Below are 19,706 nucleotides of genomic sequence, written 5' to 3' on the forward strand. Positions count from 1 at the left end.
GCATCAGTATTGTTTATTACTCGGCTTGAAGTATGTGTCAAATGGAGCATATATTACATAATGTAGCATTGGCATCAGTTCAGAAGCATTTTGGCATTAGTTTGTTGTATCTTAAGTGTCCAGGTGAGAGTATCTGAAGGCCATGGTGTTTCACTATACCCAATATGGGGTTTAGCAACTCAGATTCGCAACAGCTTATCGGCTGTTGCGAATTTTCGGTTGCTAATCTTAGTTGTATAAAATTCGCAACAGTTTCCCACTGTTGCGATTCGCAACTAAATCCAGTTGTGCGCGTGTGGAAAACTAGTATGGTTGCCTACACTTTTTAGCTGAATCGGTCTAGTTGGCTATTCAGCCCAATCAGATCAAAACTGACTCGGCATAACATTATTATCACTTCACTTCTTCATTATTGAAAAAAATCTCATCCTCAGTTCCTCACTTCACTTCTTCTTTATTCTTTCTCCAGCAAACCCTAGCTCTGAAGCTGCCTTCATTCACCACCGCCACCATTGAATCTCTTTTCTTTTATTGTCTCTATACGAAAAGATTACTGAATCTGTAGATCTAATCTTTCTCAAGTGAAAACCCTAACACCGTTGTTGAGGACGATTTGAATCACAAAAAAAAGTGCAGCTGAGGAGTTATTCGATACTATAAGGTTAGCGTTTTCTTAAAACCGATATATTTCTTAAAATTCCTAGTTTGATTTGGCTAATTTAGTGTACGCCTCTTTATTGCAGTGTGGTTAGGGTTTTGAATCTCTCGGGGAGTCATCTTCATCAAATCATACTTTGTAAGAAACAACAAAGTTTCAATTCGAGTATTTATGTTTGATTATTGGTTTTGGAGATTGTTTATTAGCATGTTTTAGGGCTTTTGTTTCTGTGACTTAATTCTAATTTTTTTTTATGAGATTGATGATTTTTGGTAGGATTTATGGAATATGTTATGATGAGGTATACAATTGGTGGTGCTTTAATTAATCTTCTTATCTCTTTCACAAAATCAAAATGTTTTTTTGATTTTGATTCTCCTCTGGTTTTTTTTTTTAGATCCAGGTTCTTAATCTCTTGGAGTTGAGCATTCTCTATGAGCCTTATTATACATAATTGATATGTGTTATTCTGAAACTTGCTTACAATTTGCTTCGAAATATTTCTTTTTGGTTTGTAAAAGAATCGCAGATTTCTGAAATTTATATAGGATTTAAGATATATTGATTTGATTTGGGGGCATCCTTGAGCTGTGCCCTTGGATCCCTACCCGTCTAGTCTAGTACTTAACAAGTGGAGTGTTGCTGACTATTTCCAAGGGTAAAAATAAAGCTTTATCGCGCATAAAAACCAAAAAAACTATTGTATTTCATTTCTCACGCCAGCAGTGTAAATTGTGAAACATATTTCAGCTCAATCGAAGACAAAATTACAAGATAATGATGAAGAGTAACAATCCTCAGGTGATTCTGCTGTTACCATGTACACTATGTACCTTTATCACTTCATCTGTAGTAGCAACATCAGATTCCTGCAAAGCTTACCTATCAGAATCATGTAAAACTTGGAACAGTGTTGATGAAGAATTAGTTCCAGAGAGAAGGGAAGTACATGGGAGGAGGAAGAATACTTAATACTTGATATTAGCCATACTTATAGAACTACTATGCCTTTTGGGGGATCTACAGAGGATCAAGTCAATTTTGGATCTCTTGCTAATAATTCCGAGATGAAGTTGCCTACTCATACAGGTACTCATGTTGATGCACCTGGTCATATTTTTGATCATTATTTTGAAGCTGGGTTTGATGTTGATACACTTGATCTTGAGGTTCTCAATGGTATAAACCCCACCCTCACTCTCTTTATGTACTTTCTTGAGACAAAATTGTTATCATTGATGCTATTGACTTAATTGATAAAGGGTTCTGCTTTTAACATCATGATAGTTTTGATTGGCCCTGCTGACAATCTTGTTTGTTGGTTTCACAGGTCCAGCATTCTTAGTGGATGTTCCAAGGAACAGTAATATAACCGGTAATTTTCGACACCCAAATCAACTTCTGTAAATTCAGTTTACCATGATTAATTGTCACTTTACATGTTTTTGAAAAGTAAAAAATTCTTTGGGTGCAGGTTAGATTACAGAACATTAGATAAAGCATCCTTTAGTTGACTTAAAATTTTCCAATTTTTGAATTGAATCCTACTACTTTAGGATTTGAATCAAAACCAGAGTTAGCAAGAATATGGTGCAGAAACTGGCTTTTCCTTGTTCAACCTTGGAGCCCAAAATCCTGTGGCAAATCCAAAACAATAGAACTGGAAAGTTACCTAAAAATCAGGACGCTGAAATCGCTTACAAATGGCATCTTTTGTTTGTTAACTAGTAGTTTAAAAATGTTGTTTAACCTTGGACACCTTCTTGGTTCGCCAACAAATGCAAGAAAATAATTAAACCAGCTATAAGTGTATTTTCTTTGCATTTAATGTGAAGTTTTATTGTTGGTGAAATCTTAATAGTTCAATGGTTAATTAGCTCATAACAGTTTCTTGCGTGTTACAGCTGAAGTTATGAAATCCTTACACATTCCTAAAGGAGTTAGGCGCGTGCTTTTCAGAACATTAAACACCGATAGGTACTTCATAGTTTTTCTTATCACAATGTTGTCTAGGAACTTACCAATATTATCTGCATCATTTTGGAAGATGTTAATTTTCATACAAAATTCTGTGATGTAATTTTGGTAAAGTGACTATCATGATTCATAATGTAATATATCAAACCTTTTCAATTAAGAGGCTTTACTATCTTCCTGCTTGCTGTTTTCGATGACATTTGCTTTCCAGGATTTAGTATAAACTATAAAGACTATCCACATACCTAGTGGTGTAAAACTTCAGTACTCCCTTCAGCGAGAAAAAGTGAATGACTTAGACAATTGACATGCCCAAATAAAGAACTTTTTATTGGAAGAGCTAGTTTACTTGTTACATTCATGGTTGGATCACAAGAAGATTATCATATCTCCGTTTAGATGTTCAGTTTTGGACAAAATTCACATGGATTATTTCTGGCAATTGAAATATGAACCTCAGAGTTTGTGACATTATGCACCGACCGTTCTGTATCCTCCTCAGATCTTAGTGACCTGCTTTATTTAGTAACATCTGTATAATTAGGTAAATTCATAACCAATTATTGTTTGCAACTCAGGAAGCTCATGTGGAAAACAGAGTTTGACACAAGCTATGTTGGATTAATGAAGGATGGCGCGAAATGGCTGGTAGAGGATACTGACATCAAGCTATTGGATGTCCTGACGTTTTGGTACTTCTTTTTAAAACAATATATACGTAACATTATATGGGACTTCATCTCTAAGATTTATTGCATCCAACATACTATTGTTCTTTAGTTTTTAGATTTTATACCAAAGAAACTACCTATTCTTTGTTGGTGCAAATGACCTCGTGAATTTACACTTGAGAGATGCAAAATTTCTTTTTTGCAGCAACCCCAATTCTAATAGTAGAAAACTAAGAAAAGAGGTTATTCAAAGTCAATATCTACATATCACAAGGGGTTCAAATGCAGTTTCTGCAGTTGAAGGGGTACAAATGTAGTTTTTAGTTTTACTTAACATTATTTGATTAATTCTCTTACCTACATGCATGCGCAGGGTTCTGAATCCAATGTTTTTTGTTTCTGATTTCGAGATTTAATTGGATTTTACCCACAAGTTGCTTCTGAATTCAATGGTATTTAGTCGTCTGAGTGTATATCATGAATCCATATGTTTATTGCAGGCTTTTGTGAAGTTTATCTAACCGATAGAAGTGGCATTTGCTTGCTTCAGTTAGTGTTTTTATCACCTTGCTTGGTGTTGACTTCATGAGAATGAAATCTTTCGCCAAAGTTGAAGAGTTTGCGGAGACTCTAGTAAGTAGTAGTGATTTTTTGCTTTAAATGAAGTTTCCTCGCTCATTTGATATTGGTCTATTGCTATTCTTATCTGAGAAGTCGAAATCTATTTGATGAACAGGTGCATCCGCAAGACTTATCGCATGCAAAATTCTCAAATGGTATTCATCCATCCAGGCAATTTCTTTGTTTCTATGTAAAATGCTCCCTTTTATTATTCTTATATATTCCGTGATGGGAATTGGAAGTTGATTTGTTTCACTTTTTGTCTCAGTAGGTAAAAGATAACGGAGAAGAACACGAAGAGCATGGAACCCAAGAAGAAGAGGCCGTTGAGGTCGATGTTGATTCTACAGATGGTGTTGTTCTTATAAACAGTAATGAAGATGAAGAAGAGTGGATACGACTAATGAGAGAACCTTATCATCTTAAAAGAAATTGGTTTGGCTGAATAGGTATGTGCATTTCTGAAGCTACTTTGAAACAGGCAAACAAATAATTTACGCTAGCTTTCGTTTTAGTTAACCTTTTTCATATCTATTAAACTTAGATATGGAAGAAAAATAGTAGTCCTTGAGTTCTGAAATCACCTAGAAAGTGGGAACAAATTTCTTTACCACTAATCTTTTTGTATAGCCTTTTTTAGTTTAAGTGTCAGTGAAAGTTGTTATTCACTTATACAATTCTTTTTGACAATGGCTTCTCTGATGGTGTACATGGGTTTTGCAGGTCGCAGATATGAGCAGTAAGTGCCACTATTTACAAGGCTGGATATGAAGCAACAAGAAGCTATACTTGTTTGAGCATGTAGGTAATGAATATTGAGCTTGTCTCCAGTCTTGTGCCTTTAAGATTGTTTCTACTACTTCTATTACACTTCACATTACAACTGCAACTGCAGAATTTCTATATTCTGAAAACTTAGGAAACATTTATATACTTGTCAATGATGCTTGGTGTTTATAATTCAACGTATGAAATGGCTATGTATTGCCTAAGTTACATCTCTTAAAAACTTATGGTTATTTGCATTGAATGTTTTTACCTAAGAAGAGCCGGAGAATTTCACTGTAATTCTGCCTGAAATTGTTGCAGGGGAATGATTTCCAAAACAGAGGAACTGAAGAATTAAAAGTTGATTAAAAAGTAAATAAATAGTGGTTTTGACCGGTGCAAAACCTGATTTTGACCAGGTCAAAACCAGGGTTTGACAAGTCAAAACCACTATTTTTTTTTATGTTGCAAATATTTCGCAATTGTCTGCAGCTGTTGCGACCATCTAATTTCGCAACTGTTGAAACTGTTGCAAAAATTCACTTTGCAACATTTTTAACTGTTGCACTGATAATTCGCAACTTCTTAAGAGCCGTTGCGAAAATTTGCAACATCGACTTTCGTAGAAGAGCTGAACTGTTGCGACCCTACTTTGCAACTAGCCTACCGTTGCTAATCACTAAAATTGGTGTAGTGTTTTGATGAACAACGATACAACATTGGCTCAAGAATGACGATTACAAATTAGTTGTTGGCTTTTCACGTATGTCAGAGTTGGGGGTTTTTGACATCAAAATCCCTGATTAAATCGTATATTCCCTTTTTGTTGAGAGCATTTTTATTTTTTTGAAGCCCAAAACGAATATTAAACTTGAAAAGGAATTATACAAGGGTATGTTATACATATGAAGTCAATGTTGATGGTGGGTTTTTGACAAGGGAGAAGGTCGTAATACTGCCCCTGCTCAGCTCATCTTACTATTGTTTGTCTAGGAGCTTTAAAAGCTTGCCAAAAAATTGGGTGACTTCAATTAAGAATGAATAACGCATACAAAATGGTTTTCGTATGAGACATGTTATTGTAGCGCAGATGATTAGTGTAGCTCAAATGGTAAGGGTAGTGAAGGGTAAAATAGGAAATATAAAATATATGTGAAGGGACACATTCAAGGATTAAGTCAACATCACGCTTTTTCCACTAGTGTCTGTGAGATGTTGTTACCGTCAAAGTCAGTGAAGTGCAATGATGGCGGGCTACTGAAGTCGGTGGCCTGGCAAATGAAGCTACAATAGCCTAGGATGTAGCGCCATGATGGCCGAGACAATAAAGGTTACTTGACATGTGCATCATTATGCGATATTATTGCATATCCTTGATTCAGAATTAGCCAAGCTTAAGAAAGAAATTAGGGATGCAACGCAAGTCATGCAATGACTTAGGAATTGGCCCAACCATTGGCCAAGGCTTGGACAATGCATATGCAACCGTGGAGTTTCCAAATGCGACATTGTTTTCTATTGCTCGTCAAAAAGAATGCAAGTGATGCACCGAAAGTGTGAAGCTTAGCCAAGTAGCAGTGCAATACATGATTGGTATGACTTTACTCGGATGCTGGCATCAATATGAGTAAAGTGCATGGCCAGGAAGATTATAGCGCTAAGATAGCAGTACATTGGCTCAGGCCAACACGAGTATAGTTTTATGATATGTGCACATTGGCTTAGGCCAAAACATGTACAATGTTATGTGATAAGCACGTAAGTGCAACACAATTATACACGTAACTACATTAGCTAGGCCTCGTTATTTTTTTAATAAGTTTGTTTTGAGTCGTTTCTAGGTAATTCAAGCTAATCCTACCCCGGTGCAGAAAACGGCAATAAATGGACTTGTCTGCACAAAATATAATGGTTGTTTATTGGACAAAGAAAAGAAGGTACATTAGTTGGACATGGAAACAAATCTTGGATTTTGGTGTTTAGGAATTTACGTGAACAGAGACTTTGAATTGATTTGCCATCAAATTATTTAATTACCAAGAGGAGTTGCTGATTGGGGATACTGGGAACAGAGAAAGATGAAGAGTCGTGAAGGCATAGAAGACAAAACAGGAGGAGAAGAAGAGGATCGATCGTCGGGTGACGATGGCGATGACAGTTTAAATTATCTTTATCTTTTAATTCATTTTAATGGGTTTTAAGAAACCCATAATTATGTCTTGCTAGATTTTTATAACTAGGGTTCATGTTGAAACCACTTTTGAGCATTAGACCACTTTGATTTGAAACACATTGGTTTTGAGGCTATTTTGATTTGAATAAATTAATTTCATGATTTTATATATTAATTTAATGATGAAATTAGTTGTTGCTTCACTGGTTTTATACGATACAGTAACTTTTGAGCTTAATCAATAGGATCGAAAACATATTTGTCTACTTATTTGATATTTCATGCTTGGGTTAAATTCTTTGATGGTGTATGCTTAGAATAGTCGGGTATTATTTGAGAACCTAAATTTAGTTTCGTATAATTTTCTCGCTAACGCAATTTGATGGTGCGTGTTTTGGTTTAGTCTTTTGATGTGCCATGCTTAGGGTTTCCCAGTGATATTTGCGACTCTAATACATGTAATAGGTGATGTCAATAGAACGAACAATAAATAATTCATGAGTTATGTTTCATTTCAATAATCGAATAGAAATAGTGATGGATACATTAAACCCTGGTTATCGTCTTTCCATTAGATTCATTTTGTTACTTTAATTTATTTTTCTGTTATTATTCTTTCAAAAATACAAAATCATCATTTCTGGTTAGCCGTTTAGAGATATTAGTTATTGGTATTTCCACCGCTCCCTGTGGGTTTGACCCGTACTTGCCTCTACTAGTACCGTGTGATTGCGGTTATTATATAAATAGGTTTTCTCATAATCCTATCACTATGTTGGATGGATGTTGGCTCACGATGTCGGTTACAAGTTGTATGCACATCATACGCATGGCAGAACAAGAAGTTTGTTTGAGACGGTTATAAAGTCGCTTTATAACAGAGTTTGACATTCCTTAACCGCCGAGGACGCGTGGATCATAAAATCTAGCAGTTAGAAAGGCATTGTTGCGCTTAGGATAATTGTCAGTGGACAGATGGCTGTTCATAGCTTGTGCAAGTCAGTTGCACATGGATTGGATTGGTTCATCACATTATAAATAGGATAGATAGTGCAGGTCTTCAAGTGTAGAGGCACCACATTGCAGTAAAGAGTGTATTTTAAGCATAGTTAGAGAATAAGCTTGTAAGTCCATTATTGGTTGGACATGATTTTTGTAATCTTCCCCTAAGATAATGAAAAAGAATTTGTTGGCTTAAGAATTGTTCATGTGTTTTATTGATTTGTAAGTGCTCCCAAATTTATGTGAAGTATAAGCATGGCATTAACCCCCGTTTATAGAATGAGATACAGTTGAAGGAAAAGAGAAAATCTAAGTAAGTCTTTCGTTGCATAACTCAGTGGAGCATTGTTATTTTCATAGGTGCAAACTTATATGGATGAAGTACTATTGGATGACTACATATCACTGAACCAATGTTCTGCTGGGTCACAATTACGCAATTTTTTTTTCTTCAAGGTGTATTTGTAGGTGCGACAGTTTGGGTATCAGAGCACATATTGCTCTATTTTTGGAAGATTTTCACTGTTTTGCTCGTGGTTTTGTCGCTGAACTAGCAATGGATAATAAGAAAGTTCGGATGGATACCTTGGTAGATAGATTAACGTATTTGGAAGATAGGATGGGCGAAGAGGTACGCCATTCCAATAACACTAATCATGATGATACGGTAATGGCTCGCATTCAGGTATTAGATGCCTATGCTGCTGAGATGCACCAATCTGTCGAGGCTGCAACTAAGAAGCACATGCTGATTCAAAAGCAATGTAGTCAATATCAGTTGTATCGGCCGATATTATAGGTTTTTATCGTGTATCGGGAAAACCTTTACGATATCTAAAATATCGACGATACAAGGATTGGATGATAAAAAAGCTCATACCGACCGGTACAAACCGACATATCAGGTTCACCAATACACTGATTATATCGTTAAGGGTAATTTGGTAGAATGAATTATTAAGATCTGAAAATTTGTAAACATAACCCTTCTTACTAATCATCTTCGTCTTTTGTACCTTATAATTTGTAATGTGAACTTTTGATCTTGAAAATTAATGCATCATATGACACCAATTTTGTTAGATTTAAATATTAATAAAATTATATTCTTAATGATTTAAATACTTAAAATTATATTCTTAATGATGTATCACCGATAAAAACCTATATAATCTTTTGTATAGGTGTATCGTACCAGGCCAATACAATACCGACACACGATATTAATTACTTTGTTTGTAAGGCAAAATCAATGTTGTTAAGAACATGTTCACATACTCTGTGGAGGAACTAATAACTGAGGAGTTAGGATTCCAAAGAAGAATGTGGGTATGATGGGCACAGATAAGGCTACTCATAGTGGTAGTGGTGGTGGAGACTTTACGAAGATTAAAGTCCCTGAACCTAAGTCGTGAGAACCCTAGAAGAGCATTGGAGAATTTCATGTAGGACGTGGATCAGTACTTCAAAGCCGTGAGAACCCTAGAAGAGGAAAAAGTCGCTCTCATTAGCATGTACCTGGAAGGTGATGCGAAGTTGTGGTTAAGGAATAAAACTGATGACGATTGTATTGCGGGTCATTCATGCATTATGACATGGGCTATCATGAAAGAAAAATTGAAGGGTTGATTCTTGCCAAACAATGCATCTTTGATAACTTGAGTAAACTTGCGTAAGCTGTGGCATACTGGTACACCATGGGAATACGTCAAATAGTTTTAGTTTCTGATGCTAGATATTCACAACATGTCTGAGTAATATAAGTTGTTTAGTTTTACGTTTGGTTTGCAAGCATGGGCTCAACACGAAGTAAGAAGGCAGGGTGCCAAATATTTACCTTCGGTCATTGCAATATTAGACAGCCTTGCTGATTTTAGATCACTTAGTACCTCAATGATACTAATAAGAAGGAAAAGGACAAGAAAGGCCGGAAGGATAAGGATAATGGGAGTAAGAAAGATTCTGAGGCTAAGGAAAATAACTATCAAAAGGATGATAGTTTGGCCGCAATAAACATGACCAGTGGGAGTTTTCTATGCAAGGATCCTCACCTTGCGTGTGATTGTCCTAAGAGAGAAAAATTGTTCGTAATAGTCACCGAGGGAAGTGGCAAGAAAGATGAAGGTGATGAGGTCGATCATGTTAATCCAATTCTACTATGCAATATAGTAGCACAAGCAAATGCTGCAGCATAAAAAGGGATGAATGGTGCTAGCCTGGTTTATGTGAAAGTTGGCATTCACAACCATCATCTTTGGGGTATAGCTGATATAGGTGCTTCGCACACTATAATGAGCTTGTCTGTGGCAGGGCACTTGGGTTTAGAGGTATATCAGAATGATCACTGCATGAAGACTGTGACTGATATAGCTAAGACTATCAAGGGGATATCAATGGAAAATTTTGAAGTTGGTGAGTGGTATGGATGCATCAATGTTATGGTAATGCATCTCAATGACTTTGAGATGATACTTGGTAACAACTTTTTCCAGATAGCAGAAGCAACAGTGATGCCCCACCAAGGTGGGATATTCATACAATATCCAAAAGCACCATGTTTAGTTAAGGGTGTTAGGAATGTCAATCCGTACGACATAAAGCGTGACAAAGAAAAGACAAGCATGTTTTCCCCTGCCCGCTCGTTTGAAGAAAGCTTAAATGAGATTTATCAGGAGTTTGGGTACCCTATGGATCTTAGTATCCCTTGTTCGTGCGGCCGATTATTGTATTGAGCAGGGATATTGAGAACTGCATGCAAGTGACAGAACTTGCAAGGTTGATGAAACATGGAGGATTTAACATTTCTACGTTTGCTCTTTTGATATGTTGGTACATTTGGCGTGTACACTTAGACATGGAATGATCGAGAAAAGATTTATATGATGATGCAAGGACATAACAACAGATTTGGAATAACTTTTGAGTATTCAGGTATGAATGAAGTGGAATTAAAACATAGTCGATGATGTGACAGTGAAACTTGAATTCATAGGCTTAATGGAAAGACGCATAAGTTAAGCGTTAGCATATGGTACTATGAAGAAAGTTTTGGCAGGGATGAAGGCCAAATAAGTTTTCTGATTTCTTAGAGTGGCTCAGACACGTACAAGGCCAAGTAGTTCAAGATACCCTGAACTAATGTTACGTTCAATAACGATGTTGAATGGATTGGGTGGGAGAGGTTTATTACCGTCCAAGTCAGTGAATCACAATGATGGCACATTACTGAAGTTGGTGGTCTGGTCAATTAAGCTACAATAACCGACGATGTAGTTCCATGATGGCCTAGACAAGAAAAGCTACTTGAGATGTGCAACATTATGCGATAGTTTTGCATATCCTTGATTCAGAGTTGACCCATCTCAACGAAGGAAATAGGGATGTAATGCAAGTCATGAAATGACTTATGCATTAGTCCAAGCATTCGCCAAAGCTTGGACAGTTCATATGCAACAGTGATGTGCCAAATACGACTTTGTTGTCTATTGCTTGGCAAAAAAAATGCAAGTGATGCACCTAAAGTATGAAGCCGAGCCAAGCAGCAGGGCAAGACATTATTGGCATGACTTTACTCGGATGTTGGCATCAATATGAGTTAAGTGCATGGCCAAGATGATTATAGTGCTAAGATAGTTGTACATTGGATCATGCAAACACGAGTATAATTCTATGATAATTGTACATTGGCTTAGGAAAAACATGTGTAGTGCTATGTTCTCAGGATGTCGGTTACAAGTTATATCCGCATCACACATATGCCAGAGAAAGGAGTTGGTTTGAGACGGTTATAAAGTGGCGTCATAACCAAGTTTGGCATTTAACCGTCGAGGACAAGTGCAGTGTTAATATGCAAGCCACCACAAAAGCTAGCACTTAGAAAGGCATTGTTGCGGTTAGGATAATTTCCCATGGACAGATGGATGTTCATAGGTTATGCCAATTGAACACGAATATCCTTGGTTCTTCGCACTATAAATAGGCCAGAGAACTTCTAAAAGTGCAGGTCTTCAAGTGTAGAGGCACCACGTTGTACTAGAGAGTGTATTTTAATCTTATTTAGAGAATAAGCTGGTAAGTCCATTGGTTGGACATGATTTTTGTAATCTTCCCCTAAACTAATGAAAATGAATTTACTAGTTGAAGAATTGTCAATGTATTCTATTTGATTCGTAAGTGCTCCCCAATTTATGTGAAGTATAAGAATGGCATTTACCCCTTTTTGTAATATGTGATTTAATTGAAGAAAATGAGAAAATCCAAATAAGTCTTCCGTTGTATAACTCAGTGGAGCATCGCTGTTTGCATAGGTGCAAACTTATAATGCTGAAGCATCACTAATTCACTAGATATCACCAACCACTGTGCTGCCAGATCACAGTTGCGCTGAAAATTTGCAAGGTGTATTTGCAGCCGTGAGAACAAACAAGACTCAAGTAGCGCAAACCGTTTGCGCTATAACTCCTGTCCCAGCTCGACCTGGGCTCCCTTCAACAAGAATCCTATTGGGGGTCCATATGAATCCTCCCTAAACGCGTCCACCTTATACTAAATCTGAACCGCTTAATAAAACAATTCGTAACCGTTGATTTAGCACTTTAGGGTTTGGAAATTTACGTTTATTAGTCTCCTGTCTAGAAATAAAACCCTCTCTCTCCTGTGCTCTCGTTCTCTTTCACATTTTCCAGAGCGGCGAAAGAAAAACCCTAATCCAGGAGTAAGTAGATCGAAGAAGAAGAAGAAGATGGTTCAGAGGCTTATTTACCGATCAAGACACAGTTATGCCACCAAATCCAACCAAAACAGGGTTGTCAAAACCCCTGGTTAGTTCCCTTCTTCAATCTTTTCTGTATAAACCCTAGCTAAATTCACTTCCATGATGATGAACTATTAGTTTGTTTATCATATTGTTATTGGTTTTCTTATTGCTTGTAGTTTTATCTGTAAATCTACTTTTATCTGTAAATGCGGTGTTCATCTCTAGTCATTTTAAAGATGGGTGTGTTGAGGTTAATCCATTTTGATCTGAACCCTTCTCGTTACTTTATTTGCTGGTAGATAATGGTTGTGATCTTGATCTGCAATCTTTTAATTTTATATAGCTTCATCAATATTTCTGTTTTATGATATTGTTTCCTATGTTTAATGTTTACTGATTGAATTTGTAGGTGGAAACAATGTTTACCAGAGGACTAAGAAGAGGGCAAGTGGACCTAAGTGCCCTGTTACTGGAAAGAGAATCCAAGGGGTATGAAATTTGCCTAAGTTGAACTAAGTGCAGCTTTCTTATTTTTAATTACATGTTTTGTATTTATAATTTCTAGCAGTACTAGAGATAAAGATTTTACTTGGGTATAATATCTATCAGCTAATAAATCTGTTTAGTTATGTTTTTATTTTGTTAAATTTCTTATTCTTTGTTATTATTTATGCGGTTAATGAGTTTCAGATGTACTTACAAAGATGCCTATGTTAACTTAGTTTTTTGTATGTTGGCTTAATGTCTAGTGTATAGAATGCTATATCAAAGACATGATGCACGCTAATTATGTGATACTTGGTGTGGAAAAGGTTTAATGTAGTCATACAGCTTGAGTCATTCTGACGTAGTACTATGTAAGAAGCTTAGGTATGTTGACTATTAATTAACAAGCGAAGTTCTATAACATGATTGCATAATATGCAGTTGCAACATCAGATGATTTACTTGCGCTACAAAGTTTAGTCTTACGATGTATCTTATAATGTGTTATTTGTAGTTCCTAACAGGTGCTGTTGTCTTCTATGATTTAATGTTCCAGTTAGCCGTGTATAGTCTTTACTGTTGCAATTTCTTGATTAAAGTTTCCAATGCCATATTGCTCTGTGCTAAAAAACTTCCTGATGTGAAATCATGTTTCTACTTATCATTGAAGAGGAATTTGATTTCGTTTCTAATATGATTCATGTACTGCTTGCCACCGTCTGGATGATTGCTTTATGGTATAGTTTTGTCACCTTTTATGGAATTTGCGTATGATTAATGTTATCATCGCCACAGATTCCCCACTTGAGGCCTGCAGAGTACAAGAGGAGTAGGCTCTCCAGGAATAGAAGGACTGTCAACCGTGCTTATGGTGGAGTTTTGTCTGGAAGCGCAGTCAGAGAAAGGTTTGTAACATTTTTTATTATCTATTTGAGACCTTTGGTACTTGTCATTGAAGAGGAATTTGATTTCATTTCTAATAAGATTCATGTACTACTTGCCTCCGGCTGGATGATTGCTTTATGGTATAGTTTTGTCACCTTTTACATTTATAACTTGAATGAATGTTGCTAACTGAAAAAATTCTGTGTTTTACGTGTAGGATTATCCGTGCTTTCTTGGTTGAGGAGCAGAAGATTGTCAAGAAGGTTTTGAAGATCCAGAAACAGAAGGAGAAGGTTGCTGGAAAGAGCTAGATTTGTGAAAACTTTTTCTGAGTTATATTAGCTGAAAGAAATTTTGACTTTCAAGTAGATTATGATGATGATGATTTGTGACATAAATATGGGTTTAAAATGTTGGTACTTTTTCAATAGTATTTTCAGTTTTCCTTTTGAGTTTTAGTTCCAAATACTTCTGAGCTCTTTTATCTTGAATATCAATGACAAATCCATCATCAGGATTATGGCTATTCAGTTACTCATTTAGCTGGCTGTGTTGGAGAAACCTAAATCCGATTTTTTGCTCATTATTTATTTGTGGTGAAGAAACCTTGAGCATTAAGAGCATAGTAATCGACAAGGAAACAAACTGAACACAACAAAAATGGTATTTCAACTTGTAATTCAATTACAAGAACAGACTGAACACAGCACTCAGAACACAACTGAAACAAACTGAACACAGCACTCAGAAAATAACATCATCATACAGATGGTACATAAGCAATTTAGTACCAACTTTATTATTGTTATTATTGTAAACAACGAAGGCACTGGTCATGGAAGGGTTGGCATTGCTTGGTTTAGGTGCTGGATTGTTGAAGCGACAGCTCTTTATAATGCTGCATAAGGGTTGCAAACTTTTCTGCAGGAGGAAAACATTCTTTTACTTCAGGAAGTTCACTCAGAGCATGCAGCAAATTAGTGAGAAATGGGTTCTTCTCTGGGTGAATAAGCTTAACACCAGCAACTTTCTCAAACGTTTTATAAGGTCCCAAAATTCCAATCAGGGTTATGCTTAAAAAAATTGGGGATTCACCGTCGAATGCTGGTTTGGCACATGAATAGAATTCTTTAATTCCTTCCTCTAGCACATCTAGGTTCTTTGCAAATTCTTTCATTCCCTTGTCTTGTTCTTCTCCTTGTTTTCTCATAGCCGTGATTAAGTTTTTGAATAACTGCAGACATGAAAGTACTAGGATTAGTTGGTATGCCCAAGTTCTATGAGATGCAAATCATGTTGGTAGAAGATAAAAATAGAGTTGCCATTTACCTGATCATCAATATATTTTGTCCAAAAGCGAATTCTGGCTCTTTCGTAGGGGTCTGTTGGGAATAAACGGGGAGCAGTTTTCCAGTTCTCATCGATGTATTCTAAGATGACAAGTGACTCCACGATTGGTTTCCCTTTATGTACCAGAACTGGCACCTTCCCGTGAACAGGATTATATTTGAGGAGGTCATCGCTCTTGTTAGGTAGATTTTCTTCAAAATATTCGTAAGGTATACCTTTAAGCTTGAGAGCTAACTCGACCCTCTTTGAGAAATCACTAGCCCACATCCCATGTAACTTCACCTCTGCTTGCTTTTCTTTCTCCATTATTTTCAAAGTTTTCCTATTTGTTTCTACTGGTTTGCCTGTGATTTGAAACCTTTTTCTTGTGTGTATCCTGAACTTTAGACCTTCATTTTCTAGTAGCTTTATATAGACAATCAAGATGTCAATTTAGCAAATATTGTTCTCGATCCTTAAGATTATGCTTTTTGAATCGTTATCTGTTGAATTCATTTTTTTATAAATTTTGAGTAGAAACTTTAAAATTTGAATTCATTTTGGTCAAACTTGTTTAGTAAAAGAAGTATAGTTAATATTAATACTGCATATATTTCACGTTAAGCGTATTTTACCCGCACAAGAGGGACCTCAAAACGTCAAGAAATTATGTCAAAACTAAAAATACTATGTCAAGAATGGGATTCGAAGCCATGCCGTTTCGGACCAGTTCCTGAAACTGGCGCCTTAGACCAACTCGGCCATTTTGACTTTTGGTACCGGAATTCTAATCCACCCGATTCATAAAATAAACGTAACTAATCGGCCGTTCAGCTAAAATCGCACACGCCTCCTACATTAAGACTTGATATATTGGATGCACTGCCCACTCTTATTTACACGTAAACAATTATGATCTCAAATTTTTGTCCAAAAAAAACAACACCGAGTGGTCTTTTTTTTTCCACTACAAGTAATTACATGTACAGTTGCCCGTTGAAAGAACTTCAAATTATCAGATGTTCCGGAAGTGACAATTCTCTATACCTCAATTAGATCAAGCAAAAAAAGCTGTGATAAGCTTTTACTGGGGTTTACATAGTTATGTGAGAAGAACGGTAGAAACCAATATTAGTTAAGAAATTTCAAGCTGCAGGAAGGAGAGAGAAGCACTGTCTGGGTGATAAAGGAGAATCTGAGAATAGCATAAGAAGGAATTTCAATAGTCTCCCTGATAAGATGGATGGTACAAAGTGTTGGCATATTATTAGTTCCACGTAACACGGGCAACCTGGATATGTGCCGTTTATTCCCAAGGGCTAGCTTTAACGACGAGAATGTGAGCTAGCTAGTGAGGAAGTATGAATAATGCATTTGCGATGTGCCACATTATGGGAGACGACCAGCAGAGGCGAAGATTATTTGGGGGCTGTTAGTTATTTTTGTTGAAGGATATGAGCCTATCAGCAGGGGTAAAATGTAATAATTTGATCTAATTCATTCAAGGAATTTATAGTCTATAACTATTCCGTACACTGCCCAAGTAAGATGAACAGTTTATAAGGTTGCATTTTTTACAAGCTTAAGTTAAACAAAGGAGATTCTCATGTCATGTTAACACATTAATCAAAATCTGAAGCTTCTAAAATCTTGTTTATAACCTGTATCATAAAGGCTAAAATGAAAGACTTAAGCTAATCCAACGTGAATAGTTGGAATAGGGAAAAAACTGTACACTAGCTAATACAGTAACTAAGACAACATATGTTTCTAAGCCTACACCAACTGGAAACTAATTATTAAACAGATAAAATTACTACTTCGGTTGGGCCGGTCAAGTATAACACTTGTTTGTGGAATAACTTGTTGAAATGTCACTAGGACATGGCAGAGAGTCCCATGTCAAGTTTGATATAGGTAAGTTGAAAGGAAAATCAACTGACCGAACTGTTCCCCATTGATCATTAGCGCTCAAAGTATTCGTAGTTCTCCTCAACCAAGCTTCTTCGTCTTCTCCAAAACTTATGTTTCCCTGCATCTCTTGTGGCAGCATACTAGAGAAACCGCCATATTCTTGTTGTGTTCCACTAAAGTTTATATCGTCAGGGCAATCATCGGTATCTCCAAGTAAAGCAGGAGGGAAGTTTAAAAGCATTGAAGCAATATCAGCTGTATACTTGGCATTTCCTGCCATATCGAGAGACGAGAACATGAAATTTGAAGAGAGATCTCCATTGAAAGTGGGATGCTGAGATTGCTTGCACATTGTTGGGTTAATATCCGGTTTGTAAGACGGGATATTAATAGGACTGAAGCTAGTAGGAGAGCACTGTTGCAAATCATTATTATTACAAGAGAATTGGATTGTTGAGCCAGCCTCAGAAATACATGACATGCTCTCTTTTCTGAAATGCGTATAGTTGGTATTTTTATTAGGTATCTGAGACCCATTAAGTTCAGGTATTGGAGAGACCCATGAGTGGGAAAGTGCTCTTTGTGCCATGGAGTTGGTTTTCTTGAAGATTCTGCAAATAGCCCATGAATCCTGTAACAACCGAAAAACAAACGCAAATCGTTTTTATTAGTTCGTATAACTATATGATTCAGATAGCAAGTTTAGCTTAAGAAAATTGATAGTATTTGGAAAAATGAAGTTACATTGACAGGAAGAGTTTTGTCAGTAAATCTCTTGGGTGTGGCTGGATTTGTGAGAGAAGGAAGTCTAAATTCATGCATCATCCAGTCTGTTTTGACTCCTTTTGCTGCTCTACCTGTATAGAACACAAGGGACTTCTTAAGGCCGATGCACTTTGTTCCTTCTGACGAGTAAATAGGTCGATCCGTCCCAGTGGCTTTCCAGAAACCAGCTCCAGTTACTCGATTAGGCCTCGCGCTGTTTCTATACTTTCTGTCCCTTGGACAGTAAAAATACCATTCTTTTTCTCCTGTTGTCGACAGCTCTTCTTGCAAAAAGTAAAAGAACAAAAAAACTCAGTCAGTTCATGCAACTAAGTCGTCAGGTTCTGGAAAACAACATAGAAACTATAAGACTTGACATATCTGATTCAAAGTTTTCAAAAGATTGGCAAAACCAGAAATAATGCCTGGCAAGCTCTTGCAAGAAAAGAAAAAAACGAAGAATTAAAATGGTATGAACGGAATTCATTTTTAAAAGCCATTTCCTGTTAAACAAGATAACGTGACACAACATGAAAGAATCCATGCAGTGTATAAAGGTTGCATACTTGGAAGATCCCATGGATCATATTTGTAGATATCAAGCTGCTTTATAAGTTCAATTGAAAGAGGTCTCTGTTGAATCTTTCTCTTCAAATAAAACCCCACAAGCTCTTCGTCAGTCGGATGAAACCGAAAACCAGGCAACATAATATCATCCAACTTATCAGAATCATACTTGTCATCCATCTCTCCGGCTGGCTAATAAGCAGCTCTGAAACTGAGGTGAAAAAGTAGAGCAGCTGAAACAAAATGAAAGATGGTGATCTTTCTCTTGAACTGTAGCGAGTGAGTGATGAACGCAAAAAGCTAGCTATAACATGAAGAGAACTTCAATGAAATGTTGGTTTATAAGGTCATTATATGGTTCCCAAGAAGGTGATATCTTCCGAAGCTTCAGCCGCCTTTTCGGGGATTACTGTAATAGACGCTGTATTAGTGTATAGAATTATGTGATCCTATTATAAATTTATAACATAGAACTCTTACTGTACATAAGTGAACAACTACCAAGAAACCCAAAGTCAAAGAGATCTGATTTTAAATGGGAAAGGACTACTCCTTCAATCTCTTCTCCATGAAACCACTCTTAACACCATTTGATGTGGTTTTTAAATCCAAATTTGAAGTATCTCAAGATGACTACAATTTCAGCAGATTTTTGAGATTATAAAAATCAGTCATGAAAACTTACAAATCAAAACAAAACAAGAGCTTCTAACATATAAAAAAACAAATTCCAATACAAGATTTCAAATTTATATTCAATCCCAAAGATTCTCTGCAAATTCCTGTGAGACCCTTTTAAGAGTTAAGATATTCTGATTATTTTACTTGTTTGTTTAAGGATCCAAAAATCCGAAGTTCTATTCTTTCTACAGTTGCTTCTATTCTTATCTCTGACCTGTCAGAGAGGGGTGGTTTGGATGTTACGGAAGATTCCTGGTATTAAAGGTGGGCACCTAGTTGGCATTTTAGTTTGCTTAAAACATAAACACAAACACTAATTAAACCCTTAAATAATGACCTACCAAACCATGTTTTAAGGAACATCTAAGAACACTTCCATTTATAGGTAAAATCGTCTTGTTGGGGCTTTCATTTCTTCTTGTTCTTGGAGTAGTCCCCTTGTTAGCATGGTGA

At 36.4% G+C, this 19,706-nt stretch overlaps 3 protein-coding genes and 1 pseudogene across 5 annotated transcripts; 2 read left to right on the forward strand and 2 right to left on the reverse strand.

Moving 5' to 3' along the window:
• Positions 1 to 445: 445 nt before the first annotated feature.
• Positions 446 to 4,855, forward strand: LOC113274005 (annotated as a pseudogene).
• Positions 4,856 to 12,507: 7,652 nt separating this feature from the next.
• Positions 12,508 to 14,523, forward strand: LOC113275943 (60S ribosomal protein L34-1). The gene is made up of 4 exons (XM_026525528.1): positions 12,508 to 12,690; positions 13,036 to 13,115; positions 13,908 to 14,017; positions 14,215 to 14,523. The coding sequence occupies exons 1-4, from the start codon at positions 12,612 to 12,614 to the stop codon at positions 14,306 to 14,308; spliced, it is 363 nt and encodes a 120-aa protein (XP_026381313.1). The 5' UTR covers positions 12,508 to 12,611; the 3' UTR covers positions 14,309 to 14,523.
• A 120-nt stretch (positions 14,524 to 14,643) lies between these two features.
• On the reverse strand, positions 14,644 to 15,745 carry LOC113274006 (glutathione S-transferase U10-like). The gene is made up of 2 exons (XM_026523559.1): positions 15,327 to 15,745; positions 14,644 to 15,231 (listed from the first exon to the last, which is right to left on the reverse strand). Exons 1-2 carry the CDS (start codon positions 15,651 to 15,653, stop codon positions 14,857 to 14,859), a joined length of 702 nt encoding a protein of 233 aa, XP_026379344.1. The 5' UTR covers positions 15,654 to 15,745; the 3' UTR covers positions 14,644 to 14,856.
• Positions 15,746 to 16,935: 1,190 nt separating this feature from the next.
• Positions 16,936 to 19,459, reverse strand: LOC113274007 (putative NAC domain-containing protein 94). Of its 3 annotated transcripts, XM_026523562.1 has the most exons (4): positions 19,074 to 19,459; positions 18,572 to 18,981; positions 17,985 to 18,289; positions 16,936 to 17,871 (listed from the first exon to the last, which is right to left on the reverse strand). In XM_026523562.1, the coding sequence occupies exons 2-4, from the start codon at positions 18,750 to 18,752 to the stop codon at positions 17,161 to 17,163; spliced, it is 1,197 nt and encodes a 398-aa protein (XP_026379347.1). In that variant the 5' UTR covers positions 18,753 to 18,981; positions 19,074 to 19,459; the 3' UTR covers positions 16,936 to 17,160. The 3 variants fall into 3 exon arrangements, with proteins under 3 accessions (XP_026379347.1, XP_026379348.1, XP_026379346.1); XM_026523563.1 differs by having other exon boundaries at positions 17,985 to 18,286; positions 18,572 to 19,459; XM_026523561.1 differs by having other exon boundaries at positions 18,572 to 19,459.
• Between the last annotated feature and the right edge of the window lie 247 nt (positions 19,460 to 19,706).

Source organism: Papaver somniferum, chromosome 4 (assembly GCF_003573695.1).
Source record: "Papaver somniferum cultivar HN1 chromosome 4, ASM357369v1, whole genome shotgun sequence".
NCBI lineage: Eukaryota > Viridiplantae > Streptophyta > Magnoliopsida > Ranunculales > Papaveraceae > Papaver > Papaver somniferum.

What these genes read in the sequence shown, in the direction of transcription:
- LOC113274007 (XM_026523562.1), bottom strand. Translation starts at nt 18,752, where the DNA reads ATGGATGACAAGTATGATTCTGATAAGTTGGATGATATTATGTTGCCT. An exon ending in TGATCCATGGGATCTTCCAA is followed by an intron (nt 18,290 to 18,571) that starts GTATGCAACCTT and finishes ACTTTTTGCAAG; the next exon opens with AAGAGCTGTCGACAACAGGA. An exon ending in ACAAAACTCTTCCTGTCAAT is followed by an intron (nt 17,872 to 17,984) that starts GTAACTTCATTT and finishes CGGTTGTTACAG; the next exon opens with GATTCATGGGCTATTTGCAG.
- LOC113275943 (XM_026525528.1), top strand. Translation starts at nt 12,612, where the DNA reads ATGGTTCAGAGGCTTATTTACCGATCAAGACACAGTTATGCCACCAAA. An exon ending in CAGGGTTGTCAAAACCCCTG is followed by an intron (nt 12,691 to 13,035) that starts GTTAGTTCCCTT and finishes TTGAATTTGTAG; the next exon opens with GTGGAAACAATGTTTACCAG. An exon ending in GGAAGCGCAGTCAGAGAAAG is followed by an intron (nt 14,018 to 14,214) that starts GTTTGTAACATT and finishes TTTTACGTGTAG; the next exon opens with GATTATCCGTGCTTTCTTGG.
- LOC113274006 (XM_026523559.1), bottom strand. Translation starts at nt 15,653, where the DNA reads ATGGAGAAAGAAAAGCAAGCAGAGGTGAAGTTACATGGGATGTGGGCT. An exon ending in CAAAATATATTGATGATCAG is followed by an intron (nt 15,232 to 15,326) that starts GTAAATGGCAAC and finishes TCATGTCTGCAG; the next exon opens with TTATTCAAAAACTTAATCAC.